The sequence below is a fragment of the Cyrtonyx montezumae genome, unplaced genomic scaffold, assembly GCF_038088225.1.
Source record: "Cyrtonyx montezumae isolate F1298 unplaced genomic scaffold, pur_monq_1.0 scaffold_13, whole genome shotgun sequence".
NCBI lineage: Eukaryota > Metazoa > Chordata > Aves > Galliformes > Odontophoridae > Cyrtonyx > Cyrtonyx montezumae.
This window is the reverse complement of record NW_027071859.1, coordinates 5271398-5299069: the sequence shown is the minus strand read 5'-3', so window position 1 is coordinate 5299069 and position 27672 is coordinate 5271398. Positions and strand designations below refer to the sequence as shown.

Here is a 27672-nt window from a genome sequence, read left to right as displayed (position 1 = left end):
CACAAGCACCGCCACCGTCAACCCCTACCTGCTATTGCCACGACTGCGATCCCAGCACACTCCAGCTTTGCCCAGAGGGATCCAAGCACATCTCTCCACGTGGCACAATCACTGCCCCAGTGCCCAGCAGCCTTTTTCCTTTCCACCAGCTGTAAGGCAAGAGGAGATGACAGATTGTTCGAGGTCCAGGATACTCTTGGGACAGGTGGCTTTCATAGGTTCATAAGGTTGGAAAGGACCTACAAGATCATGTAGTCCAACCATCCTCCTATCACTATCCCTACCCAACTACTAAATCAAATCCCTTAGCACCTCATCTAAACGCTTCTTGAACAGCGCTAGGGACGGTGCCTCACCCACCTCCCTAGGCAGGCCATTCCAGTGCCTGACCACTCTTTCAAAAAAAAAAGGTTTCCTCAGGTCTAATCTAAATCTTCCCCGGCGCAACTTGTGTCCATTCCCTCTCGTCCTGTCAAGATTTATCAGGGAGAAGAGGCCCACCCCCTCCTCACCACAACCCCCCTTCAGGAAGTGGTAGAGTGCAATAAGGTCTCCTCTGAGCCTCCTCTTCTCCAGACTAAACAATCCCAGCTCCCCCAGCCGCTCCTCATAAGACTTGTGCTCCAGACCCCTCACCAGTTTTGTTGCCCTTCTCTGAACACGCTCCAGGGCCTCAATGTCCTTCTTAAGTTCATAAGTTCATAAGTTCATAAGGTTGGAAAGGACCTATAAGATCATCTAGTCCAACCATCCTCCTATCACTATCTCTACCCAACTACTAAATTAAGTCCTTTAGCACCTCATCTAAACGCTTCTTGAACAGCGCTAGGGATGGTGCCTCAACCACCTCCCTAGGCAGGCCATTCCAGTGCCTGACCACTCTTTCAGAAAAGAAATGCTTCCTGAGGTCTAATCTAAATCTTCCCTGGCGCAACTTGTGGCCATTCCCTCTCGTCCTGTCATTACTTATCAGGGAGAAGAGGCCTACCCCCTCCTCACCACAACCCCCCTTCAGGAAGTGGTAGAGTGCAATAAGGTCTCCTCTGAGCCTCCTCTTCTCCAGACTAAACAATCCCAGCTCCCCCAGCCGCTCCTCATAAGACTTGTGCTCCAGGCCCCTCACCAGTTTTGTTGCCCTTCTCTGAACACGCTCCAGGGCCTCAATGTCCTTCTTGTAGTGAGGGGCCCAAAACTGAACACAGTACTCAAGGTGCGGCCGTACCAGAGCTGAGTACAGGGGGATGATCACCTCCCTGCTCCTGCTGGCTACACTATTTCTAATCCAGGCCAGGATGCTGTTGGCCTTCTTGGCCACCTGGGCACACTGCCGGCTCATGTTAAGCCGAGCATCAACCAACACCCCCAGGTCCTTTTCCTCTCTACATTCTTCAAGCCATTCTGCCCCAAGCCTATAGCATTGCATGGGGTTATTGTGGCCAAAGTGCAGGACCCGGCACTTGGTTTTATTGAACCTCATCCCATTGAGCTCAGCCCAGCTGTTCAGCCTATCCAAATCCCTCTGCAGGGCCTCCCTACCCTCAGGCAGTTTGACACATCCTCCCAACTTGGTGTCATCTGCAAACTTACTGAGGGTACACTCAATTCCCTCATCTAGGTCATCAATAAAGATATTAAACAAGATGGGCCCCAAAACTGACCCTTGGGGGACACCACTCGTAACAGGACGCCAGCTGGACTTAACTCCATTAACCACTACCCTCTGGGCACGGCCCTCCAGCCAGTTCTCCACCCAGAGAAGAGTGAACCTGTCCACACCACGGGCTGCCAGTTTCCTTAGGAGAATACTGTGGGAGACCGTGTCGAAGGCCTTGCTGAAGTCCAGGTAGACTACATCAACAGCCTTTCCCTCATCTACCTGTCTGGTCACCCAGTCATAGAAGGAGATGAGGTTGGACAAGCACGACCTGCCCCTGGTGAACCCGTGCTGGCTGGGTCTGATCCCCTTGTTGCCATGCACGTGTCGTGTGATCTCCCTCAAGATCATCTGCTCCATAACTTTCCCTGATACCGAGGTCAGGCTGACAGGCCTGTAGTTCCCCAGGTCTTCTTTACGGCCTTTCTTGTAGATGGGAGTCACATCGGCAAGCCTCCAATCTTTAAGATTTCCATCTTGAGGAGCATCCAGGCTTCCTGGACCCCTTTATCCCTCAGGAGCAAGTCCCAAGGGACCCTTGCAACAAGCGTCCTGAACAGGTCAAAGTCTGCCCTCCAGAAGTCCAAGGTAATAGTTTTGCTAGTCACCCTCTTGACGTCACCCAGAATAGCAAACTCCACCATTTCATGGTCACTCTGGCCAAGACAGTCTCCAACCTTCATATCTCCTACTAGTCCTTCCCTGTTAGTGAAATGTAGGTCTAGCAAGGCATCTCCCCGGTAGGCTCTTGCACCAGCTGTGTCAGGAAGCAATCATCCACACATTCTAGAAATCTCATGGACTGCTTCCTCTGTGCAGTATTATATTTCCAGCATATGTCAGGGAAGTTGAAGTCCCCCATGAGAACGAGTGCTGGCCATCGTGCAACATCTACGAGTTGTTTATAGAACACCTCATCTATTTCTTCATCCTGACTAGGTGGTCTATAACAGACCCCCACCACGATGTCACTCCTAAAGACCATCCCCTTGATCCTTATCCATAGGGACTCTACTTTATCATTTCCAACCTCAAGCTCTTCAACATCAAAACACTCTTTGATATAGAGAGCTATGCCACCACCCTTTCTTCCCTGTCTATCCCTTCTGAAGAGCTTGTAGCCATCAATCCCAGTATTCCAGTCATGGGAGAGGTCCCACCATGTTTCTGTAATAGCCACAAGGTCATAGTTAGCCTGCCTCACAATGGCTTCAAGCTCTTCTTGTTTATTGCCCATGCTGCGTGCATTGGTATAGATGCACTTCAGCTGAGATATCTGCCTCACCCCTTTCTCCAGCACAGCCTCCTTAGGCTCTTTACTGGTGAGCCCTGTTTTATCCCCTTCCCCCATCACAGCTAGTTTAAAGCTCTCTCAATGAGTCCAGCTAGCTCCTGTGCTAGGATTCGCATCAGCTCTCACCCCCCCACGCCTGCTCTGCTGCCATCACTCACCACACTGTTTGCACAACACCCAGGGACGGGCTGTTCCCATGCCCTGGTTGTTCTCGAGCCCAACACTCCATCCATATGTCTCCGTGGCACTTCTGGCACGAGGATCAATTCCGTGCACATGTGTGGTGCAGGAAGGATAAGGATGCTGTCATGGTGCCAGGAAGAGCAACTGAGGCTGCCCTCAGCAGCAGACGGAGGAGGACCTCTGCCAAAAAGCCAGCTGATGCCCTCCCTCCAGCTGCATGGGGGACCCCAGTGGGTATCTCTGCTGGGAGTACTGGTGTTTTCAGGGTGGCAGCTCAGGATGCCACAGCTCTAGAAGATGCTGCAGGCAAGACAACAGGTCACCTGAGCCTGAGCCACCTCTCCCTGATGCTCTGGGCTAATCTGGGGCTAGCTCTGGCCAATGGGACCCTGCCCCATCTCCACAGCCACTGCAGTACAGCAAAGCAGCTCCCTGCACGCTTTCAGGGAGTCATTTCAGCTGAATCTGCTCCAAGCCATCAAATGCAGCTGGTTGACAGTGGCCAACTCAGCCACAAAGGCAAAATAATATCCAGTTTCTAGCAGCCTGAAATGTTGGCTACACCCTTGGCAGCAAGCAGGCTCACACACACCAAGCTAGGACTCACCAAGCAGCTCATCCTGGTGTTGATCCAACCTGCACAGCAATGTCCCACTGTGTGTGGGGAGCTTCAGCCTACCAGGCTGCAAACATCCCCTGGTTTCCCTGGTTGAAGACAGGAAACCTCTCAGCTGCCCTTTCCAACTCATCCTTGATTTCATCTCTCACCATAACCAAAGCAGACTCCTGCACAACTCTGAAAATCACAGGCACTTTGGGTCCTTAAAACGTGCTGAAGTAGCACCGGTAAGCAGCGTATCCAGGATGAACCCACAGTGTTGGCTGTCACTTCGCTCACAATGCAAATGCAATTCTGTGCTTCTGAGAAATGCAGACCCAGCTGCTGCCTGCATATTGACTACACAAAACACTGCTATGGAACAAATCCACCCCACTGCATCGCTGGGCTTATGCAGCATCATGCCTGTCATCTAACCCACGAGTCACCTGGTGATTATTTTAACACTGCAGCCCCAGTTATTGCTTCCCTGAGTACTGTCAGCTAACTATACCCCTCTCACAGCATCACCCCAACTCCAATCTCTAACAGTTTTGGAAACAAGCAGCCTTGCACTGACTATTGAAACAGGTGAGGAAGGAGGGAAAACAAACATGAATATCTCCTCACCATGACAGCACAGAGACCATGCAAAAAAGCTCTAAAATACTCAAGCAGAGCGGGTGGGAATCCCCTTAATCGGTGGTACCCCACCAGTACAGAAACATTCAACATCCAACTTCATCCCACAGTTGTTATTCTGATTTTGAGCCATTTCTTACTTAATTCACTCACCAAATTTTATATTCTTACTTAGGATGGCCAAAGTTGCTTCTCTGGAGGAGAAGCCATGCCCTACTTCCTGCCTGCTTGATAGCCAGGGCCAGTAAGTCTTTGCATGCCCAGATACTAAGCCTAGCCCAGTATTAGTGAATTACTGGATTTACCATCATTATGACCTGGATAATTGCATTACTGATCTGTATTTATTACTGCACCATTATTTAGAGATAAATTGCTTATCCCTAAAGCTCTCGATCTGATGCTTGTTACTGTATCTTGAATAAGACATCAGAGCTGCCTAAATCCTTACACTGCCCAAACCAAAGGAAGATGTTGACATGCTGCTGAAATATCTCCCTCTACCTTCAGTCCAGGCAGAGATGTCCTGTCCCTCCCAGCCCAGAGAAAACCCTATAGAAGAGTTCATATATCATACCAAAACAAGGAGAAAAAGACACCTTTCTTTCTCCTCTGTTCCAAACAGACTAAAGGACGCTCTCTGCCCAGCTGAAAAACTTAAAGAAAGCTGCAGGTAGGATCCCTCGTGGCTCGGGAAAGGAGAAAGTGCCCAGAGATCTCCTGGCTTCTGTCTCGAGGAGGAAGGGCTGGACTGCCAGATCAGAAGACTTCTAAGTAACGTTAACATCCATAAGACCAAAAATGACAGGCTGTGCCTGGATGTGCAGGACCAATGGAGAAAGAGTTAAAAAGATCAGCTTACAGTGCCACGGAGCACAGTGTGCCTGGTTTAATCATACGGCCAGACAGCAGGGAGATGAAGAACAGACTGAAGATAACAAAGAACAAACCTAAAGATAAGGTGACAACAAAGATGAAGAACAGAGCTGGAGGCATAAAACACCCAAAGATGGATAACAGCAGGACTCTTTTGGCAAAGATTTATGAGACCAGATAATGAGGCAGAAGATCCCAAACTGCCCATAACGGATCTGTCAAAAAGCAGTTTCTTGGAGCCAGCCAGAAGGAAGCAGTGAGAGGCAGTGAGGACTCAACATGCAGTATCCTTAGTCCATGGACACATCAGTGATCTCCAAAACCCCATGTTTGTGAGGAGGGGGGTGGGAGCACGTGCAGTCCCCTGTTCTAAGGTTTGTAAGATAAAATCACTTTCTCTACCTTTTGTTCCCAGGAAAATGCTTTGCCACCCCTTGTTCCAGATATGACTTCTCACCAGCCGTGCTCCCAGCAGGATGTGGGAGGGGTGATCACACAATCACAGGGCATCTCAGCCAAGGGAACCTTTCTGGGTCCCCTCTGCTTCCTGAGGGTGGCACTGAGGGGACAGGGATAGGTGTTCATCTGTTCAATGAAGACTTTGGAGAGCTAAGAGATGATCAGATCATGCATTCCCTGCCTGAGGGTCTCTTCTCCAAGAAGTGGCTGTGACCCCTATCCCAGGAAGGGAGTCCCCAAAGACCCCAGCAGCTTCTTATGCACAATCTCCCAAGGGGAATGCACCACACAAGTCCCTCTGTCTAACAGGTGTCATCCAAACTTGGTGAGGGGGTGACTACAGCATCACCACATGCCCCTACTTACCGCGACCTTGTCTTCAACACAAGACTCCAAAGTTTTCCATCTCAGGAGGACGCTTCCAGACCTAGAACGAGCAATTCAATGTTCTTTACAACGACGGCCCCTAGGGATGGCCCTGCTCCAGGCTAGCACAGGGATAAACCCCTCAGCTCAGTCCTGTGGGCTGTGACCACGTGTGCCATGGGGCTGTTGTGTCGTCCCCTGTGGCAGCACGTTGCACTTGCATTCATAGCAACCAGCTCCATCCATCCCTCGGGACTGTGCGTTGCTCTGTGAGCTGTTCACCATAGCATCATTGAGGCTGGCAGACACTGCCCCCACAACCCCGCAGCTCACGGCCGCCCCCTAGGGGCAGCAACGCCCATTGTTTCGGGGCAGCGCCGCGAAGAAGTCCCGACATCTCGCGAGATGTCGTCGGGGAGGGGGGGGGAGGAGAAACGGAAGTGTCGAGAGAACGGCAGGGGCTCGGTGGCGGCGAAGGGCGGTGAGGCGGCCCCGGGCCCGCCGGGCTCCCTCCCTCCCTCCATTCTTCCCTCCTTCCCTTCTTCCCTCCCTCCATTGCCTCAACTAGGCCGAGCCCGCCGCCATGGAGGCGAACGCACAGAAGCGGAAGGAGGCGCGAAAGTCGCTACGGATCAAAGTCATCTCCATGGGCAACGCGGAGGTGGGGAAGGTGAGGGGACGTGATTGGTGGTCGAGCGATGAGCGGCAGGCGAGCTGTCCAATCGGAGGGACTCCCTGCTGACCAGGGAGGCGGGTATTAGTGGCTGTTGTGTACCGCGGGAGCCAATCAGAAGCGAGTCTTTCCGCGCGGTTCTCCACGGGCTGCGTGATTGATAGCTGGAGGGCGGGACTACGGCCTGTGCTAGGTTTTTATTGGCTGGCGGCTCCCGGCGGCTGTCATGGCGGCGCTTGGGGTCCGCTCTCACACAGCTCTCACGCTCGTGGCTCTCAGCTTCTCACGGCCTTTCCTGGCAGAAGCTGAGCCCTTCCCTCTGTGTGGGATCGTCAGAGGGCCGCCAGAAACTAGCTGCCCCGGAATCTCTGCTTCCTTCAGAGAGTCCCGTGTTGGAGTTCCAGTGAGGGGAGCCCTCGCTCAGTGCCTTCCTGGAAGGTACCCGGCTGCTCTGAGGTGATCCCACCGCTCTCAGCTTCTGTCAGGAGCTCCTCGCCCTCTTGCTGCGGTGAATGGCCTGGCTGCTCTGCAGAATGAGGCCTTTCACCGAGTCGGGGGCAGAATGGGGGATAGAGGGGTATAGTGTGACCCTAAATGCACTTTCTGGCAGCCTGAGAATATGGCTTGCGATGTTCTTTGTTGGCTTTTGGGGGACTGAAGCCCCGAGGCCCTTGAACGCACAGCTCGTACAGTCTTGATGTTTTACACAGGGTAATAAATCAGTTTTGCAATGCTTCTGTCTCCAGGCACATAAGCTTTACAATTTGGAGTCTGCATAGTAATGAATATGGCCTTGCGTGGCTCCGCAGCCTCTTACCAGGATAAGAGGTTACTGTAGCTACTGCTTTTTTCCTCCATGTGTCATGGAATCAGACTGACTTGGGTTGGAAGGGACCTTGGAGCCCACACACTTTCAACCCCTGCTGTGGACCGAGTGTCAGCCACCAGCCCAGGCTGCCCAAAGCCCCATCCAGCCTGGCTTTGGGAACTACCAGGGATGAGGCATCTGTGGCTTCTCTGGGCAGCCTATGCCAGTGCCTCATCAGCCTCAGAACAAACAAATTCCTCCTGAGATCCAGTCAAAATCTCCCCTCTTTTAGTTTAAAACTATTCCTTCTTGTCCTGTCACTATTGCCTCAGTCACTCAGAGCAGTTTCTAGTTCCTCACAGGGCTTGGGCTCTGAGCTTTCTTTTCCAGACAGCTAAGGAATAACAAACACTCAGGGGTGGGATCCTGTTTTCTTCTTCCTTTTGCATAAAGAAAGCTACTCTTGGTGAATAATGATGCCATCATTTGGAACTAATTAGTTGATTTAGGGATGCAGGACAGACAGAGCAGTATGCTGAAGGCTGTCAGTGAATTCAGTATTAACGTGAACCCCAGTCCCACAGTGTGGTCTCTTCCTGGTGGAATTCCCTTTTTCTTTCTCCCAGAGCTGCATTATAAAGCGCTATTGTGAGAAGAGATTCGTTCCCAAATACCTTGCAACCATTGGTATCGACTACGGCGTCACAAAGTAAGTAACTTCACAGGGGGCTGGGACATTGAGGTGAGCTGTGTGGTCACAGATGCTGCAGGGCAGAGTGAGGTGTCTGCAGCTGCAGCTGCAGACAAAGGGATGACATCAGTGCTGTCCTCTGTCCCACTGCTTCTGAGTGACTACTCTGCCTTGAGTCAGGCTTGCTGTGCAGCACAGAGCAGGGCCATGTGTAGTTTCCACAGCAGTCAGATAATCTGCATTTCAGGTACCCCTGGTAACATAGAGCCCCACTGCCACGTTACGTTTGAAACTAGTGTTTTCCTCCTTGTCTGACTAGCCCTGTGGGTAATTTTCTGTCCATTAAGCCCCAGAATCAGAATTTATTATTGATTTATCTGGCCCCGATCACTCAGCTCCCTCTCTGCACAGGACTGGCAGAGAGGGGCTGTGTTCCTGTGGGGGCACAGCTTGCACAGGGGTTGATGTAGATCCTTCTGAATGATTTCTTACCTCTCCTTTCAGAGTACAAGTCAGAGACCGAGAGATCAAAGTGAACATCTTTGACATGGCAGGGCACCCATTCTTCTATGAGGTAAGCCATCCCAGCTGTGGGCACCATGCCACAGAATTGCCCTCAACCTGCTCATTTCTGTAGCATTTAGCTCCTGTCAAGCTTTTTTCAGCATCCCTGGGGGGCTTAGACACGCAGTCCACCTTGTGTCTGAATGATGTGGCTGGCCCTGGATCATTACTGTGCCTTCTGCACAGGAACACACACATACAAATGGGTCTCCAGGTAAATTTGCAGACCTTACTGTCTCTGCAGCAGTAGATATGAGACTTTGTTTCTCTTTTCTCTTTTGTGCAGAGTTTGGTCTGTTAGGAGCTGATGGATCTGGGATTATTTCAGTAAGGGTCTGGGATTATTTCAGTAAGGATATTACTTGCCTAGCTTTTGCTGGTATAGGCACTGCTTTTCTTGTTCCTGCAGGTGAGGAATGAGTTTTATAAGGACACGCAGGGAGTCATCCTGGTCTATGATGTTGGGCTAAAGGAGTCTTTTGATGCACTGGATGCATGGCTGGCTGAGATGAAGCAGGAGCTGGGCCCCCATGGGAACATGGACAACATTGTCTTTGTTGTCTGTGCAAACAAGGTAGGCCACAACAGGGGGGCATGTTTGTGTTGCAAGGTAACTCAGTGCTCATTGTATTCCCAGCATGAGCCAAGCTATTGAGCTCCTTCCAGAAGGGAAATATTGTTAGGTTGTAGGGAAGACTTTCTAAGAGCCTGTGTTTGAAGAGTAATGGAGGCCTCATTTCAGCAGGGTTTTGGGAATATGGTGACCATTCATCAGCCAGAAACCAAGCAGAGGTTACATTAGCTCTGAATTAAATTAATTCTCAGAGGCCTTTCATGTCTGTTTTCTGTGCTTTCTGTCCACGCTGCCTCCATCCCTTCAAGATAAACAGCTTCTCCAACCAGACATCATCATTAGATGATCACTCTTGGAGCTGTGCTCCTCCAGCAGTCACTGCAGACCTTGGCTGGGCTCTGACCTTTCCCTTTCCTCTCATTTTAGATTGACTGCACAAAGCACCGCAGCGTGGATGAAAGCGAGGGGCGGCTGTGGGCAGAGAGCCGGGGCTTTCTTTACTTTGAGACATCAGCACAAACAGGAGAGGGAATCAATGAGATGTTCCAGGTAACGTGGAAAGAAGGCAGTGAGGGTACAGACACTGTTTAGCCAGGATGGCAGACTGCAGAATATTCTGTGAACTTCTGGATCCCACAAACCTTATTGACCCACTGCCCCAGAGTTTCTTTTTTCCCAATGAAGTGCTATCTGAAGAAAGCTAGAGGTGTTTATTTCAGGGTCAGTATTGATCTTCTCAGCCCTAAGTTGACCCTAGCACTGCATGGCTCAGAGCTGATGATCCTTCTGGCTGCGCTGGGAACATGATGCAGAAATGCTCCTGTTGCTGATTCAGGTGTAGCATGGAGCTTGAAAGGCAGAGGGAGAGCCATGCACTGGGGAGCTGTGGACATCCAGCAGTTATGCACCCCTAACGCTTGAGGATCAGTCAGTGAGGGTGACAGAAGGCCACTGCTGCTGCCTTCAGGAGCCATTCCCTCCTGCCAACTCTTTCCTGTGTCCGTAGACTTTCTACTCTGCCATAATTGACCTGTGTGACAACGGTGGGAAGCGTCCCCCCTCCAGCATGGGGGTTGGCTTCACTAAAGAGCAGGCAGATGCCATTCGTAGGATCCGCAACAGCAAGGACAGCTGGGACATGCTGGGAGTCAAGCCTGGAGCCACCAGGTGAGGCTGAATGTAAGGAGGGGAGTGGTGAATGTGACACCTTCATCCCTTCCAGCTCTGTGTCCTGTCTCCAGGCTCAGCAGTTTGTAGTCACTCACTTGCCAGTCGTGTTTGGAGCAGCTTCAGCTTTACCTTTCTTGCTCTGTCTGGATCGAGGGAAACTTTTAGGCTGCTGTAAGGTTGCTGTCCACATTGCAAAAAGTGATTACAGTTCTTCCACTGTACCTCTCACAAGACAAGCTTTTCTCTTGCCCTCCTCAAAGATCTCTATTTAGGTGGAATTGGTTAATACTCGTGTAAGAGGTTGGATATTGAATCTTGCAGTTCTGCTGTGTGACTTAGGCAGCTAAAACAAACCCCCAGAGCTCTGTCTTGCTTCCCTTTCTCTCAACCTCAATAACTGCCCCTGTGTATGCTTTGTGGAGAGCCTGGGGCGTGGATTTTTGGATAACATACATCATTCAGCACTCTCCAGTCAGCTCTCTGAAACGCAGCTGTTGAGCACAATCACTCTTCCAGGCCCTCTGCATCCACAGGCAGAGATCAGCAGCTCTGCAGGGCAGGCTGTGCTGTGATCACAGGCACGGATGGACTCAGCTCCCTCACAGGGTGCCCCCCCTCTCCACAGCCTGCAGCAGGAGACGAGGTGTCTGCCTGGGGCTACACACCAAGGCTTAAAGGGCTGACGTGATGTGCAGTGCCTTCGCCCTGAGCGTGTAGGCGGTTTGATGTGGAGCTGAGTCAGGGAGCGTGTGCCCCCACGCTGTCTCCCAGCTTTCTGTGCTTGTGGTGCCAGAGACTCAGCACACCAGGGCACATGGCTCAGGCACGTGTCTGGCGTGGTGGGTGCTTTTGTGCCTGCATGACCGCAGAATAACAGGATCATCGAGTCTGGAAGGGGCCTCTGGAGATCATCGAGCCCAACTCCTTTGCTAAAGCAGGTTCTCTAGAGCAGGATACACAGGAAAACATTCAGGTGGGTTTTCAATATTTCCAGAGAAGGAAACTCCACAACCTCTCTGAGCAGCCTGTGCCAGTGCTCTGTCACCCTCGGAGTAAAGTTTTTTCTCAGGTTGGTCTTCCAGCTTGTGCCCATTGCCCATAATCTCATCACTGGGCACCGCTGAAGAGAGCCTGGCCCCATGCACTGCACACTCACCTGTAGGTATTTATAAGCATTGATCAGATCCTTTTCCAGGCTGCACAGTTCCAAGTCTCTCAGCCTTTCCTCATAAGGGAGATGCTAAGGCCTCTACAATCATCTTCGTAGCCCTCTACCAGGCTCTCTCTCATCAGATCCCTCCCCACCCAACTCTCCAGCCTGTCCAGGTCTCACCGAATGCTTTGTGCCGTGCTGAGAAGTACCATGGGCACTTTTTCTTCAGCTCTTTGTCTGTAGCTTCACTTCCAAAGCCTGGGAGTGCTCGGTGCCAGCAAGAGAAGGGTTCAGAAGTGTCTGCACAGCTGCGTGTAGTGCAGGGGCAGCTCCTCACCTTACTGTGCTCTACTGCTGGGGTAAGGCTATGGTTGTCTGTCACTTGGGTCCCCTCACTGTTGTCTTGTGTTATCTCCTAGAGACGAAGTGAACAAAGCCTACAGAAAGCTGGCTGTGCTGCTCCACCCTGATAAGTGCGTGGCTCCTGGCAGTGAAGATGCCTTCAAAGCCGTGGTGAACGCCCGAACTGCACTTCTCAAAAACATCAAGTAGGGAACAGAGCTGCAGAGAGCTGGAAACCTTCCCTTCCTCCCAGCTAGTTCCCAGGCAGCTGCACGGCCATCGAGCACCTCCTTCTTCCTCAGATTGGTCCACTGGCTTGGACAAAGACACTCCCAGCACCGACCATGGGAGCAGGACTATATTGTGATTGCAATGAGTGGGGCAGAGTGCTGAGGAGGGGAGAGGGACCCCCAGCCTTCCCTGCATCTATGGCCTCAAGTTGGCATGAGTGCTGAAAGCAGTGAGTTGCCCACTTTCCCAGCTGTTTTACACCTCCCACAGCCTACCAGCCGTGGAGGAGGTTGGATGTGCAGCTCCAGCTTGTGCTTGCAGTGAGGGTAGGTTCGGTTTGGTGAGGCTGTGTGGGATGGAAATGAATGAAAGGTTATGTAAAGGCTGAAGGTGGGATGAGACACAGCCAAGCCTCGAGTCCAGCATGTGGCCCAAGAGCTGCAGTCCCTCAAGCTACATGCTCCCTCCTTCCCAGCCCTCTGCCAGCCATCTGCACTGCACTTAGAAGCTCTGAGGAAATGCCCTTGCTCCTGGTGGGGGTCTGCCCTCAGGTGTGGGTGGCCCTGGCCATTAGCAGACAGATGGAAGGTGCTGACCTCAGGGGCCCCCCAGCTTCACCCACCCCACAGAGCTGCACGTAGGTGTTGTTGAGAGCAGCAGCTGGCTCTGCAGGCCTGCTTGAGAGGAGCTAAGTCCCCACATGAGTTACATCCCCCTAAAGGGAATGTGTTAGGCCTAACTATGTAACACAGCACCCCCAAAACTCCAGCACCCCACTCACACGTGCCAGACTCCCTTGGGCCTGTGTCTCCCTCTGCTTAGGTTAGCAGTGAAGGGGCATGTCCTTCCTCAACCCTGTTTTCTGGCAGCAGCAGCGTGTCAGCCTGCTTTCTGGTTGTGTTAGAGGCTTGGTTGTGCCTCGCTGATCAGCAGGTGGGTCTGGGTTGCTCCTCAGAGTCACAGCTGCTGCTTTCTTAGCATGTTGTTGTTGGTTTCAAGAGGAGCACTGCTGCTAACCCCAGGAAGTGCTTGCAGAAGGTTGGGTCTGGCCGTTGGGATTCTGGGGGAGCTCAGAGCCGTGATGACTGCCAGGCTCAAGTGGGAGATCCCTTGGGATCCTGTGAGTTTGTCAGGAGCCAGTTTTATTACCTTGCTGCTCGGTGAGCTTCCCAGAGAAGGACGAGGCACTAAGCTGTGAAACAAGCCACTGAGTGAGCGAGTGTGTGTGTGTGTGTGTCCATACCTCACCCCCAGAAGTCCCTGTTGAGAAGTTTTTTCCAATGGTCAGTGCAATAGATATTTATTTTTCACTTAAAGGCAGCTGAGCTGATCTGTGTTTCCCCTACAAACTATAAATCAGCAGTAGGTCCCCCTCTTCTCGGCAGCAAGCGTTACGGATCTTTAAGGCCAGCGTCGTTTTGCACTTGCATTAGTTTCTGGTGCTAGGTTTCTGGGAAGAGGAAACAAGCTGTCCTGCTGAGAAGCACTTTCTGCCCCTCCAGCTTTGCTGTAACAAGGGGAGATGTCATAAAGGGTCAGTGTTTAAATAGCTGCACGTATCCACTCCCATATGTACAAAGAGCTGAGCTGGGGGACATGAGCAGGACAGAGACTGGAGCTGCACAGCTCATGGAAACCCCACTCATCCAGCAGAGGAAACCACTTGATTGTGGCTTCAGACCTATTCCTCTGCATCTCTTTCCCACCGAGGAGGGTAAATAATCCTGTCACCAAATGGCACTCTTCACTTTGAGGGTGAGATCTCAGCAGCTCCCGCTGCTCAGGGGCTCTCCAGCTCTCATCCCTCCTTTTGCCTCTCCCGTGGCCGCCTGCTGCTGCTCTGGGCTGCCCTGTGAGCTGTCCTGCTGTGGCTGCTTGCTGTTAATGTTTAATTGCCCTTTGACTCATTCCTCCCCGCCCCAGCTGGGTCTGGCAGAGGCTGGTGGTGAAGAGCTGCCCTTCAGCGTGATGGAGGCTGTGAATCAACCCTGCACGAGTGGGAGCCGGGCTGAGGACGACGTGGGGCTCCCAGTTCTGTTACCCTCCTGTCCCACGCCCCGTGTCTCAGTGGGCAATACGTGGGACAGCTGGCCAGAGCTTGTGTCCCCGTCCTGTGCCGACCAGGGCATGGACTAGGCTGGGCAGCCTAAGCTCTGCTTGCTCACACTCCAGGACAGGGATAACCCCGAGCACTCCAGAAGCCTCCAGAGAGCTGCGGCTTCAGCACTCTCATTTTGGTATTAATTATTACACAGAAGCAATTACTTCTCCTGGCAGCAGAGCCAGGACGGTCTCCCGTTACATCCTGTGGCCCAGGGCTCCGCTCAGGGTGTGTGGGTATCTCCATCAGCTCTGAAGCACCGCCGGTTTTCCAGATCAGGGTTGCAAGAGGGAGTGGGCAGTCTGAAACACGGGGGAGAGGGAACTTCTCTGGAGGGGTTTCAGAGGGGTATCAGCCCCCATGGGGGGGTTTGGGCAGCCTGGATGAAGGGGGTGTATATGTGGGAAAGCCTTGGTTTCCTCTGCTCCCCAGTGGGGATGCTGTAAGGCATCTGTCACCCCAGAGAGGGCCGTGGGGTGGATGGGGCCCAGCACCTGGTGCAGACTGGGCTCTGGGTTTAGGGTCCCTGGCACCCAAGTGAGGCTGAAGGCGCTCGGTTCAAGAGATGCCCGTCCCCATGGGGGCCGTGTCCCTGGTGCAGGGAAGGACGGAGCGGGGAGCATGGCTGAGCACGGCACGTTGGGGTGCTGGATGGGGGCAGTACGGGGAACCCCACTGGCACAGGAACGTTGCCAGCTACCCAAGCTCCGAAGCTGTGCCCGCTGCGCTCCCCAACCTTCCCCACAACCCGGGAAGGGCCGCGAGCGGTGCAACCCCTCCCAGCCCACCCCCACCTCCCCGCAGCCGGCAGCGACAGGGTTACGGAAGGCGGGGACGCACCGGTACGGGCACTGCCGTTGGTGGGCTCCCTCCCCCGGCCGGGGAAGCCCCGAGCGAAGCCCCCGCGGGGCCGGAGCCCTTCGGGATGCGGGAGGAGAGCAGAGGATGCTGCCGGGAGCGGCGGGGCCGCACCTGCGCTGCCGCAACCGAGAGGCGGCGGGGCTGGGGCTGGGGCGGGGGCCGGGAGGGAGGGAGAGGAGCGGAGGGACCGGGGCAGCGCAGGGGTCGACCCCGAAGCCGGCTGCCCTCGAAGGAGGGGCAGGGAAGGAGGCATCGCGACATTTTTCATCTCCGCGTCGCTCCGCTCTCAGCCAGGCAGTGCGCAGGGGCTGGGCAGGCCGGCTCGGCACGGCTCCCGGCCTTCGCTATTTATAATCCCCATCGCCTCCTCCGAGCGCGGGGAGAAGCCCGGAGAGAACGGCTCCGGGAGAGGAGAGCGGCCGCGGGGCTCCGCCGAACGGGGATGCTGAGGGCGATGCACCGCTGAGCGTCGTTTCTTTCGGGGTCGGAGAGGGAAAAAGCATCGCGATGCCGAGGAACAGGGATTTCTCCGAGCCCGAGTACTCGGCCGAGTACTCCGCCGACTACTCGGTGAGCCTGCCGTCGGACCCCGAGCACGCCGTGGGCCGGACCCACGAGGTGACGGTGCGCAGCTCGGGGCCGTGCCTCTGCCTGCCCCGCTTCATGCGCCTCACCTTCGCGCCCGAGTCCCTGGAGAACCTCTACCAGACCTACTTCCGTCGCCAACGCCACGAGACCCTCCTGGTGCTGGTGGTCTTCGCCGCCCTCTTCGATTGCTACGTCCTCCTCATGTGCACCGCGGTCTACAGCGCCGATCAGTTGGCACCGGCGTTGGCGGCGGGGACCGGGTTGGCCACGCACGCGTTGCTCTTCGCCCTCTGCAAGTACCGGCTGCTGCCCGAGCGCGCCGCCCGCCGCTTCCTGCCCTACGTCCTCTGGGTCCTCATCTTGGCGCAGATCTTCTGCTACCTGGGCCTCAACTTCTCGCGCTCGCCCGAGGCCAGCGACACGGTGGGCTGGCAGGCCTTCTTCGTCTTCTCCTTCTTCATCACGTTGCCGCTGCGCCTGGCGCCCATCGTGCTCATCACCGCCGTGTCCTGCGGCGTCCACACGCTGGTGCTCGGTGTCAGCGTCGCCCAACAGAGGCAGGATGCTCTGGATGAGGGCACGCTGCTGAGACAGGTATGGGGACGTGGGGGGGGCAGGAAGGGGGGTGTGGGGACCCGGGGGTGGCATAGGGCGGATCATACAACCATCGAATTATTAAGGTTGGATATGGCCTCTACAATCACCACATCCGACCATCAACCCATTACCACCGCACCCTGTTGAGAACTGTTCAGGTTGGAAGAGACCTCTGAGATCCCCAACTCCTCCACTGTGCCCACTGACCACATCCCTCCGTGCCACATCCCCATGGTTCTTGAATACCTCCAGGGCTGATGACTGCACCTGCTCTGTGTTCCATCCCCTCACCACTCAACCCGAACCTCCCCTGGCACAACTTGAAGCCATTACTTCTCATCCTATCTCTAGTCAGGATGAAGAAGCCGGCCACGTTCCCATGGCTTAACCCCACATTCATGTCCATCCCTATGCTTTCACCCTACAGTTGCTTTGATCCAGGCACTGAGAGCTGCTGGTGGTTTGCTGGATGATGCAGTTTGCTCCCTACAGCACCCATGCCACAGACCTGGCCTCAAAACCCCAGTGCCGTAGCTCAGGTGCGAGGCTGCTCAGCCCCGTGCTTGGGGGTGCTTTGGGGATGATTTTCTGCCAAAGGAAACCCAGAGAAACAGCATCCCTGAGCCCAAATGTCACCCTGGGGATGGGCCACCATTTTGTGCGTGGCAGTGGAAGATAGGGACGCACGGATAGAGTGGTCCTTGGCCTTAGTGTTTCCTGGGAAATTCTTGTCTGGAGCAGCTAGAGAGATGCTGTCCTTGCCCCAGATCAGTGGGTTCTGCAAGTGTGACCCAAGCCCCGCTGATTCCCCCGATAGCCCATCCGTCTTGGCTGCTCCAGCAGGCAGCACACGCAGCGTTTCCAGGCCTGCTGGTAGCACGGCCTCCTTCAGGGGATGAGAAAACAAAAGGCAGAGCTGAAAACTTGTGCAGCGGTGACTGCAGACAGTGGAAAATCCTGCTGGAAGCACCCGGCTGCCCGCTCCACGTGTGCACTCCATGGGAGGATGCTACACTGTGCGAGCAGCAGCTGTCCCGGGTTTTGCTCCCAGCTCGGGTCCAAAAAAGCACACCTCTCTCTGCCCCCAAGGAGCTGCATGCAACAGGGGCTCCTGAATTGCTCCTGGGATGGCAGTGAGACGGTGACAATGTGCCCAGAGGTGGGGGCTCTGCGGGCATCCCTTGGTTGGCAGCGCCCGCATTCATCATCGCTGTGGCACTGCGAGTCCAGGGCCAGCAAAACCTTGGCAACGCCGCATGCCTCAGCCTCTGCTTGCAGCAAAAGAGGAACATTATGTCCAGAAATAAACATCATACGCTTTATTATTATGGACGTTTGTACGGCTCCCCGAGGGCACTGCTATTAATAGGATGGAGCAGCGGGTGCTGCTCGGGCCGGCGCAGCCCGGGGGGGTTAACAAGAGATGCCTGCAGCTTCTGCCCTGCTCCAGCTGTCCAGGAGGAGCACATGGGCTGAATGGGGCTGGGGCTCTGGGTTTGGTGGTGCTCCATGCTGTGAGCCAGCCTGGATGCGTGGGGTGCGGTTCATAGAATCAGAGTCAATCCAGTTGGGAGGGACCTCTGAGATCCCCCGGTCTGACCCCAGCCCAGCCCACCCCACCGTGCCCACTGCCCACGTCCCTCAGTGCCACATCCCCACGGTTCTGGAGCACCTCCAGGGATGGTGACTCCACCACCTCCCTGTGCAGCTCCGCCACTGCATCACCACTCCATAAGAGCAGAAATGTCTCCTAATACCCAACCTCGACCTCCCCTGGTGCAACTTAAAGCCATTACCTCTCATCCTATCACGGACACAGGGTGGGGTTTCCATCCCCTGCCCGTGGTTTCATTGTCGCTTGCTGGGCTGGGCCGTTGACTCATCCCCAGTGTGGGTGGCCCTCACACCTGCAATGCTGGTGGGGCTGGAGGGATACAGCACGGTCTGCAGCCCACCTTGGAGCACCTGGTGGATGGTTTGGGAAGCGAGCATCCCTGGCACCGCACTGGGACGTGCTTGGCTGTGGTGTACAGCCATGCAGTGTGGGGTTTTGGGGTAGGCATGACTCTATCCAGGCGGGGTTCCCGGTGACCCCATGTGTGCTGAGCAGTGCTGAGCTCGGCAGAGCGGTGCATTGTCATGACAACTGCTCAAAAATAGCAAGAGGCAGCTGGTTTGGGGGTTTCTTCTCTGTGCCCACCTCCAGATGGTTCTCACATACCAGCTGCCACACTGGGGCTTCCCGGGAATCCCAAGCTGTAGGGACGGAGATGGGCACCATCCACGAGAGCTGGGCTGTGGGATGCAGGGCTGGGGAGTAGGGGTCAAGAGGTGGACAATGATCACAGTGGCGCGTCCCCAGTGGAAGTGGGCTGTCACTCAGGGAAGTGCCCTGGGATGGGAGGCCTTCTCCATATTTTCAGAGCTGCCTTCAGCAGAGCCGCAGCCTGCCATCATGTCCTGCCTGCTGCTCTTTGCCTTTCTAGACTAAGCAAACTGAATTCTTTCAGCTTTCCCTCATCCAGCTTACTTTCCACGGAGAATGCTCTTCTTCTTTCTATTGTCCCATTGACTCACCTATGGACAGGTCCAGCCCATGGGAAGGGCCAGGTCCAGCACCACACTCACAGCAAGCAGAACGGGTTTTCATGGCCAGCAACACCTGCACACATCCACCTTTGGTGCTGCCACCTCATAGCTCTGGTTTTGGCTGCTGGAAGGAATGGGAGCATGGACATGTGTTTAGGGTTTGGCCATGTTTCCATTAACTTCTGTGCTTCAGCCTCTGTGCAGCTGTCCCCAGGGCAGCTCCTGCCCCTGTGGACCCACTGCCTTTTTCCAAAACACCTCTGCAAGGTTTAATGAGGCAGTCAGCCCACGGGGGCCTTGAGGTCTCCTGTGGACCCCTCCTGAAGAGCCACAGCTTCGTGGTGGTCTCCACTGAGTCCCCCAGCAGCTACCCATGGCTGTGGCACGGTGCCTTGCACCCAGGGTTGATTTCATGTCTTCCATAGTCAGAATGCTTTTCTCACCTCGACTCATCCCCACAGATCCTGTCCAACATTGCCATCTACCTTTGTGCCATCACGGTGGGCACCATGTCCTACTACATGGCTGACCGTAAGCACCGCAAGGCCTTCCTGGAAGCACGACAGTCCCTCGAGGTCAAGCTCAACCTGGAGGAGCAGAGCCAGCAGCAGGTAGGAGCCGTGGCTGGGGACAGTATGGGGACAGCAAGATGGGACACAGGTGGCTGGCAATGGGGATGGGAGGACCAGAGGTGGGAATTGCATTTCAGTGAGGACTCACCATGTAACTGTCCTCTTCCAGGACCTCACAGCTCTGGCCACCTCCAAGCTCTTCCCATCCCCACGCGTGGCCACGCGGCAGGTCCCCAACTTTGGGCATGGCCATGTCTCCCATTACACAGCCACATGGCATGGTCCTACAGTAGGTCCCATTCATCAGGCATGGCCACGTGGTGTGTCCCTGCCCTGTGCACTGTTCCCATCCGTGGGCATGGCCATGTCACGTCCCCATCCTCGGGCACATCCACATGGCAGTTCCCTGTCACCACGCACAGCCATGTGGCTGGTCCCCAGGTATGGACACACAGCATTTCCCTGCCCCCAAGCACGGCCACACAAGACGTCTCCATGTCCCCATCCCTATTGGGATGTCCCTATTGAGATCTTGGCCCTCTCACTTCTCACTGTGGGGCCGTGGGGACAGGAGTGATAACAGTGGGTGAAGAACCGGCATGGTGCTGACAGAGGGCAGTGGAAAGTCTCGTTTTCTCCGTTTGGCGTCCAGTTATGAGCCCAGCTAATTTTAGCACCTTATCTGGGGCCTCTCTCCCCGTCTCCCATCTCTTATCTGGTTGATCCGCCGCCAGCAATTTGCTCTCAGTGGCAACAGAGATGTGTGCTGGGTCCAGACCACTGCCAGCACTGTGCTTTTCATAGGGGGGGGGGATGGACACCCAGCACAATGCCCACATCGCAGGGAGTGCTTTGTGGCCCTTCTCCCACCCATAGATTGGCTTTGAAGCATGCAAATCAATTGGGTAAACAGGGTTATTCAGCATCAAACCCCAGTGGCCGACTCCTTTCCTCTCAGCGGGGTCTCTCTGTGTGCTGTCTGTATGGTGGCAGTGCTCAAAGGCACTGGGCGGGGAACAGGAGCTGTTCCTCCAGCAACGGCCCCATTGTGCACAGAAACCCGTGGGAAAACCCACTTCATTAATAGCGTTAATTACACATGGCACACATCCTCACGTGCAGCCAGCTGGGGGATGCATCCCCTCTCCAGCTGCTGGGCTGTGGGGAAAGCAAACGTGATGTCCTTCATGGGATTACTCCTCCTGGGGGACCGTGCTGCTGTCCTATGGGGTGGCATGTGGACACACCATGCCTTTAAATCAAGAGATCCTCCGTGGTGTAGTTGTCCCATCCCCAAGGCAGTTTGCAGGGACATATAATCAGAGAATCAAAGAGTTATTCAGGTTGGAAAAGACCGCTGAGATCCCCAAGTCCAACCCCAGCCCACCCCACCATTCCCACTGCCCACATCCCTCAGTGCCACACCTCCACGTTCCCTGAACACCCCCAGGGACGCTGACCCCACCACCTCCCCGTGCAGCTGTGCCACTGCATCACCGCTCTTTTGGAGAAGAGATGTTTCCTGATATCCAGCCTGACCCTGGGCTTTTGGGCTTTGCCCCCACAGAGAGGGGGCAGCTCAGAGCAGCAGACGTACAGTGCATTTACACTCTGTTTCCTGCCCTGACCCCAGGAGCGGCTGATGCTCTCCATCCTGCCCAAGCACGTGGCAGATGAGATGCTGAAGGATATGAAGAAGGACCCAAGCCAGAAGGAGATGCAGCAGTTCAACACCATGTACATGTACCGCCACGAGAACGTCAGGTAGGGCTGGCTCCGATAGTCAATGGGGAAAATCCCTCAGTTCCTTGTATTTAGGGCCAGAAAAGCCCTGTAAGGAGATCACGGTGGGGTGGATGGCTAAAGCAAAGGGTAACAGGGGACAACTGCCAGCCAGACTATGGCTCGGGGCCACTTTTTGATCCAGACATGATTTGCAGAGCACGGTTTCCAGCCACGTCCCAAAATAGCCTTTAGGGACATAGCTGAACCGACCATCGCAATCACGTCTGTGCTGTGGGAAAAGAAATTCTCGTTGCAAATCCTCCCCGTGAGGAGAATATTTGTAACGCCTCGCTCCCCGCAGCATCCTCTTTGCGGACATCGTGGGCTTCACGCAGCTCTCCTCGTCCTGCAGTGCCCAGGAGCTGGTGAAGCTCCTCAACGAGCTCTTCGCCCGCTTCGACAAGCTGGCAGCCGTGAGTGTCCCCGCTCATCAGCAAGGGGATGGGCTGGAGATGCCCCATGTCGTACGTGGCAAAAATAGAACTGGGAAGGGGTGGGAGCCCCCACCATCCAGGCTGCAGTAAGCCAAGTCTTCAGGGAGGCAGGGAGGGAATGGAAAATCAGATTATATGTGTCCCTTGTGAGCATGGAAGAGCTTGGCGTGGGCAAGAGTGGAGCAAGCCCTGTTTGGGAGATGGATGAGGAGTTCAGCCATGGGGAGGGGGCTGATGCCATGCCCCTCTCCCCAGAAATATCATCAGCTACGCATCAAGATCCTGGGTGACTGCTACTACTGCATCTGCGGGCTGCCCGACTACCGGGAGGACCACGCTGTCTGCTCCATCATGATGGGGCTCGCCATGGTGGAGGCCATTTCGTAAGAGCTCCTCGGGATTGTCCCCAGGGTGCCCTTGTCATTGTCCCCAATATGTCCTCATCATCATTCCCAGCATAAGTTAGAATCATAGAATGACTTGAGCTGGAAGAGACCTTGAGTTGGAAGGGACCTTGAAGCCCACCCTCTTCCAACCCCGTGCCACGGGCAGGGACACCTCCCATAGACCAGGCTGCTCAAAGCCCCATCCAGCCTGGCCTTGTGCATTGCCATGAATGGGGCACCCACAGCAGCCTGTGCCACCACCAGTGACAGTGTCCTTGTCATTCCCACTGTGTTCTCATTTCCAGCAAGTCCTCATCATGTCTATAGTGTGCTGATCACTGTCCCAGGGGTGTCCCTGGGCTTTGGCAAGAAGCAGGGAGGACCCAGTGATGGGCACTGACATAGGCAGGGGCTCCTGGTGCTCCACCAGAGTCACCTCACTGGGTTTCTCCAAGGCAGGACACCACCCTACCCTTTTCTATCTCCTCTCTTGTACCAAATGCATTCAATTAAGAAAGGTATTATTGCGCTGGGTTGGGAGCAGAAGGGGCAGTGAGTGACTCCGGTGTCACCCTCCCAGCTACGTGCGGGAAAAGACCAAGACAGAGGTGGACATGCGTGTGGGAGTGCACAGTGGGACGGTGCTGGGCGGCGTGCTGGGCCAGAAGCGCTGGCAGTACGATGTGTGGTCCACCGACGTCACCGTGGCCAACAAGATGGAGGCGGGTGGCATCCCTGGGTGAGCATGTCTTGGTGGGGATGGGACATGGTGTCACCATCCCATAGCCATAGGGTGTCCCCAGTTCACAGCACCTCATGTCCTCCAGGCGTGTGCACATCTCACAGAACACCATGGATTGCTTGAAGGGCGAGTTTGAGGTGGAGCCGGGTGAGGGTGGCTCTCGCTGCGAGTACCTGAAGGAGAAGGGCATTGTCACCTACCTCATCGTGGTGCCCAAGCAGCCTTTACGCAATGGCATCAATGGCGTGGTGAGTGGCAGCACGGACACTGGTGCCACCGCAGCAGGTGTCCTTGGCACACCGTGAGCCACCGCCTTGGCCTTGCAGAAGCTGTCACTGACCTCGTCCCATGGAGGCTCCCCGCTGCTCGTCAACACCAAGGAGCGCAATGGAAGTGTCAGCATGGCATGCACCAGCCCTGAGGAGCCTGAGGAGCCCGACACCAGGGTGAGGGGTACCCTGGAGAATGGGGAGGAGGATGGAGAGGTACAGTGTGTGAGAAGCATCCCCTTCAGTTTGTAGTTTGGGGACTGCCGTGATGACCACACTACGATGGCCTCAGTGTCCCCACTGATGCTTTCCTTCATGGCACAGGCTGTGAACCCATCCTTCCCCAACCCGCGGCGCCGGCTGCGGCTACGGGACCTGGCTGAGCGGGTAATCGACGCATCACAGAATGAGCAGGAGCTCAACAAGCTGCTCAACGAGGCCCTGCTGGAGCGCGAGTCCATCCAGGCGTGAGTCACCCAGCCCACAGTGCGATCCAGCCCAGCCCTGCTGGGTGCTGATGGCCAACATTGCTGGTAGGTTGAAGGGGAAGAGCACCTTCCGGCTCTCCATGCGCTTCATTGACCCTGAGATGGAGACGCGCTACTCAGTGGAGAAGGAGAAGCAGAGTGGTGCTGCCTTCAGCTGCTCCTGTGTTGTCCTCTTCTTCACTGCCTTGGTGGAGGTCCTCATTGACCCTTGGTATGGTGGGGAGACTCTGGGGATGGATGGCCCCAACACGCCTTCAGCCCCACGGGGCTTCAGATCTATCCCATCTTGGGTCTTTCTGAGACAGGTTGGTGGCCAACTACGTGACCTTCGTGGTGGGAGAGGTCCTGCTGCTCATCCTCACCCTCTGCTCGCTGGCTGCCATCTTTCCCCGGGTGAGAGCGGGATGGGCAGCCTTAGCGGGTGGGATCAACTGTAACCAATGGCCCTCCCCACAGCAGTGGGGACACTCTGACGGGATGGGTGAGGTTTGGGGGGCTGCTCTTCCCCTCAACACCTTCCCCATCTATATTTTGTGCCATTGTTATCCACTATTTGTTCTCTCTACGGCCACCGTGATGTTGTGCTCCACCTGGGTGAAGCCCCTTGTCTTCTCCTGGCAGGTTTTCCCCAAAAAACTCGTGGCCTTCTCCACCTGGATTGACAGGACTCGCTGGGCACGCAACACCTGGGCCATGGCTGCCATCATCATTGTCACCATGGCTGATATTGTGGACATGGTGAGACGCAGGAACCCGCTCTGACCTTCCCTGTCCCAGCAGCCCATAATTGTGCACAGCTCCATGCACAGCCAATCATTAATTCAATGAGGGCTGCATTGCAGCTGGGGAGGATTTTAGCACCCAGCAGTTAGGGCATCCTCCTCCCTCCCGCAAAGCACTCCAGCTCTTGGGGGGACATCATGACTCCCTGCCCTCCATCCTCATCCCAACCTCATGCCCCCAGCTCAGCTGCCATCAGGACTACAGTAGGACAGGCAATTGGACGACGGTGCCACCACGGCCAGGTGGCTGCTGGGAGCAGCCCAAGTACTACAGCTACATCGCCGTGCTGGCCCTGGTGGCCACCATCATGCTGGTGCAGGTCAGCCACATGGTCAAGCTGACCCTCATGGTGCTGATCACTGGGGCGACCGGCACCGTCAACATCTATGCCTGGGAGCACATCTTCGACCAGTACGACCACCGCCGCAGCCAGCAGAGCGCGTAAGGGACAGTAGGGGCATGGTGAGGGGGCACGGCTGAGCCCACCACCCACCTTCGCCTTGCCCCATACTCCAGCAGGTCCTCACTGGTCCCCTCCAAGTACTCCATGACAGCCATGATCTTCATCGTGATGCTCAGCTTCTACTATTTCTCTCGCCACGTGAGTGCCTCAGCCCCCTCAGGAGGCCCCTTTCTTCCTTCCCCTCCGTGTTGTCACTGCAGCCCCAACCCTGATTTCTGCACGCTTCAAGGAAGTGCGGTTGGTCCCCAACTGTGGAACCACCTCCAGCTCCTCTCCATGGAAGCCTAAGACTACACTGGCACCTCCATCTCCCCCACAAGATTTAGAGCAGGCAGCATCACGGTGGCCCCACAGCCCACACTTTCCCCATGAAGGTCCCATTTGCCCCTCACAGGAGGTCTTGTGTCTCCCATTATAGTTTCAACTTGCCCCGTAGCCTCCATCTGAGCCTGGGCCGGTCCCACAGCATGCTCCTAATAGTGGTGAGGCCCTGCTGCACCCATCTCCCCCTGCCTGCAGGTGGAAAAACTGGCCAGGACGCTATTCCTCTGGAAGATTGATGTTCATGACCAGAAGGAGCGGGTCTATGAGATGCGGCGCTGGAACGAAGCCCTTGTCACCAACATGCTGCCCGAGCATGTGGCACGGCACTTCCTGGGCTCCAAGAAGCGGGATGAGGTGAGGGGCATCCAGGAACACAGAGCTTCTGTCCCACAAGCAGCTCACAGCCTCTGGAGAGGTTGCCAAAGACTCTAGTCAAACATCTTTGGTTGGGTGAAGATGATTTCTTGGCCTTGCAAAGGAGGACTGCAGAGCACCCTCATGTTTTCAAATGGAGGAGGATGGGGTTTGAAGGGTTTGGGCTTGCTGGAGGTGCAGGCACATCTCCAGCTGACAGCTGCTGTCCTTGCCCTCCCCAGGAGCTGTACAGCCAGTCCTACGATGAGATTGGCGTCATGTTTGCTTCTCTCCCCAACTTTGCTGACTTCTACACGGAGGAGAGTATCAACAATGGGGGCATCGAGTGCCTACGGTTCCTCAATGAGATCATCTCCGACTTCGACGCAGTGAGTTGGGCTGGAGCTGGTCATGGGGACAACGCAGGGCTTTGGCTCATGGCCCCAGGTGCCTGAAGATCTATCCCCATGGCTCAGCTCCTGGATGAACCCCAGTTCCGGTGCATCACCAAAATCAAAACCATCGGCAGCACCTACATGGCTGCATCTGGAGTGACCCCTGATGCCAATGCCAACAGCTATGGCACCAAGGTAAGGGGTCCCTGTGGCAGGGGACGGCGGGCGAGGGGAGCACGTCTGACCCACTGCCCTTACAGAAGGAGACCCTCTCAGATAAGGAGCGCTGGCAGCATTTGGCTGACCTGGCTGACTTTGCCTTAGCCATGAAGGTGACACTGATGAACATCAACTACCAGTCCTTCAACAACTTCATGCTGCGCATAGGTAAGTCTGGCAACATGGGGCTCTCCCCATCCCTCCTCCTTCCCTGGGAGTGCTGGGACCTCGCGCCTTGCCCCCCGGAGCAGACCCCAGCTGTCCCATCTGCACATCACCAAGCAAAGAGGTGACACTCACCCTGCTCTTGCGCAGGCATGAACAAGGGCGCCGTGCTGGCAGGAGTCATCGGTGCCCGCAAGCCACACTATGACATCTGGGGCAACACGGTGAACGTGGCCAGCAGGATGGAGTCCACTGGTGTGATGGGAAACATACAGGTGGGCCAGCATGACCTGGGCAACAAAGTGGGAGTTATTCACAAGTGGTCACAGCCCTTGAAGTGCACTGTGCTATGCACAGGAGGGGAAAGCACGGAGTGGTTGATGGCTCCTCCAAGCTGGAAATGGGGCAAGGCGTTGCCAAAAGGGCACCTCAAGGAAATGGGCAGCTTGGTGGGTGGGTATAGCTGCTGCCCGAGCAGCACGTGGGGGTCAGTACTCCCACGTGTCCATTTTTCCCTGCAGGTGGTAGAGGAGACCCATCTGATCCTGAAGGAGTACGGCTTCCGCTTCGTGCGCCGCGGGGCCATCTACGTCAAGGGCAAAGGGGAGCTGCTCACTTTCTTCCTCAAGGGCCGGGAGAAGCAGGGCTCCTTTGTCAACGGCTCATCCGTCACCCTGCCCCACCAGGTGGTGGACAGCTCCTGAGGGCCCGGTGCCCAGCTGCCAGCAAAGCCACCATCTCCCCAGCACCCAGCGGGGCAGCCAGCAGGGACATCTCTCCCACTGAGGTCCAGATCTGAAACCAAACTCGAGAAACCAACCCCTTTGCACAAGCCTTTCTGAGTCCCCGCTGGAAAGCTCCCTTGCTCCATCGTGCCTGCACACAAGCTCACAGCCCTCAGTGGGTGTGGGGCTGCCTTTCCCCAGGCACTCCAGGCTTTGCAGGGTGGGTGGCAGTATGGCATCCAAGTAGCATTGCAGGCCCCAGCTGCCATGCACTCAGCACAAAGAGATCCAAACTCAGGGTCGGATGGGAAGATGCATCTCTCCTACGCACCGGAGCGTCCGGGCTTTGCTGTTAGTCCATACTGAGTTCATCCTCATCACAAACAACATTAGTTAGGAGATCAGGGAGAGAGAGTGCAGTACCCACCTCGGGCTCAGAGAAAAAGACAAAAAATACAAAACCTGGCGTGTTTCAGATATATAAATATATATACATAAGAGTACAGATTGACATTTATATTTTTAACTGTGCCCGTTCGCCCCCCGTGCACGCT

At 55.3% G+C, this 27672-nt stretch overlaps 2 protein-coding genes across 3 annotated transcripts; both read left to right on the top strand.

Annotated features, from left to right (window-relative positions):
- Positions 1 to 6513: 6513 nt before the first annotated feature.
- On the top strand, positions 6514 to 13070 carry DNAJC27 (DnaJ heat shock protein family (Hsp40) member C27). The gene is made up of 7 exons (XM_065730480.1): positions 6514 to 6742; positions 8180 to 8262; positions 8749 to 8818; positions 9218 to 9382; positions 9809 to 9931; positions 10389 to 10549; positions 12125 to 13070. Exons 1-7 carry the CDS (start codon positions 6656 to 6658, stop codon positions 12255 to 12257), a joined length of 822 nt encoding a protein of 273 aa, XP_065586552.1. The 5' UTR covers positions 6514 to 6655; the 3' UTR covers positions 12258 to 13070.
- Positions 13071 to 15598: 2528 nt separating this feature from the next.
- Positions 15599 to 27606, top strand: ADCY3 (adenylate cyclase 3). Of its 2 annotated transcripts, none has more exons than XM_065730477.1 (20): positions 15599 to 16422; positions 19476 to 19625; positions 21220 to 21350; positions 21673 to 21784; positions 22061 to 22188; positions 22772 to 22930; positions 23019 to 23181; positions 23260 to 23418; positions 23527 to 23669; positions 23740 to 23901; positions 23996 to 24083; positions 24312 to 24428; positions 24655 to 24914; positions 24993 to 25074; positions 25456 to 25614; positions 25857 to 26003; positions 26091 to 26204; positions 26270 to 26396; positions 26544 to 26668; positions 26915 to 27606. In XM_065730477.1, exons 1-20 carry the CDS (start codon positions 15748 to 15750, stop codon positions 27095 to 27097), a joined length of 3384 nt encoding a protein of 1127 aa, XP_065586549.1. In that variant the 5' UTR covers positions 15599 to 15747; the 3' UTR covers positions 27098 to 27606. The 2 variants fall into 2 exon arrangements, with proteins under 2 accessions (XP_065586549.1, XP_065586548.1); XM_065730476.1 differs by having other exon boundaries at positions 24990 to 25074.
- The last annotated feature ends 66 nt before the right edge of the window (positions 27607 to 27672 follow it).

What these genes read in the sequence shown, in the direction of transcription:
- ADCY3 (XM_065730476.1), top strand. Translation starts at nt 15,748, where the DNA reads ATGCCGAGGAACAGGGATTTCTCCGAGCCCGAGTACTCGGCCGAGTAC. An exon ending in GAGGCGGGTGGCATCCCTGG is followed by an intron (nt 22,931 to 23,018) that starts GTGAGCATGTCT and finishes CATGTCCTCCAG; the next exon opens with GCGTGTGCACATCTCACAGA. An exon ending in GAGGTCCTCATTGACCCTTG is followed by an intron (nt 23,902 to 23,995) that starts GTATGGTGGGGA and finishes TTTCTGAGACAG; the next exon opens with GTTGGTGGCCAACTACGTGA.
- DNAJC27 (XM_065730480.1), top strand. Translation starts at nt 6,656, where the DNA reads ATGGAGGCGAACGCACAGAAGCGGAAGGAGGCGCGAAAGTCGCTACGG. An exon ending in TTGTTGTCTGTGCAAACAAG is followed by an intron (nt 9,383 to 9,808) that starts GTAGGCCACAAC and finishes CTCTCATTTTAG; the next exon opens with ATTGACTGCACAAAGCACCG. An exon ending in GAATCAATGAGATGTTCCAG is followed by an intron (nt 9,932 to 10,388) that starts GTAACGTGGAAA and finishes CTGTGTCCGTAG; the next exon opens with ACTTTCTACTCTGCCATAAT.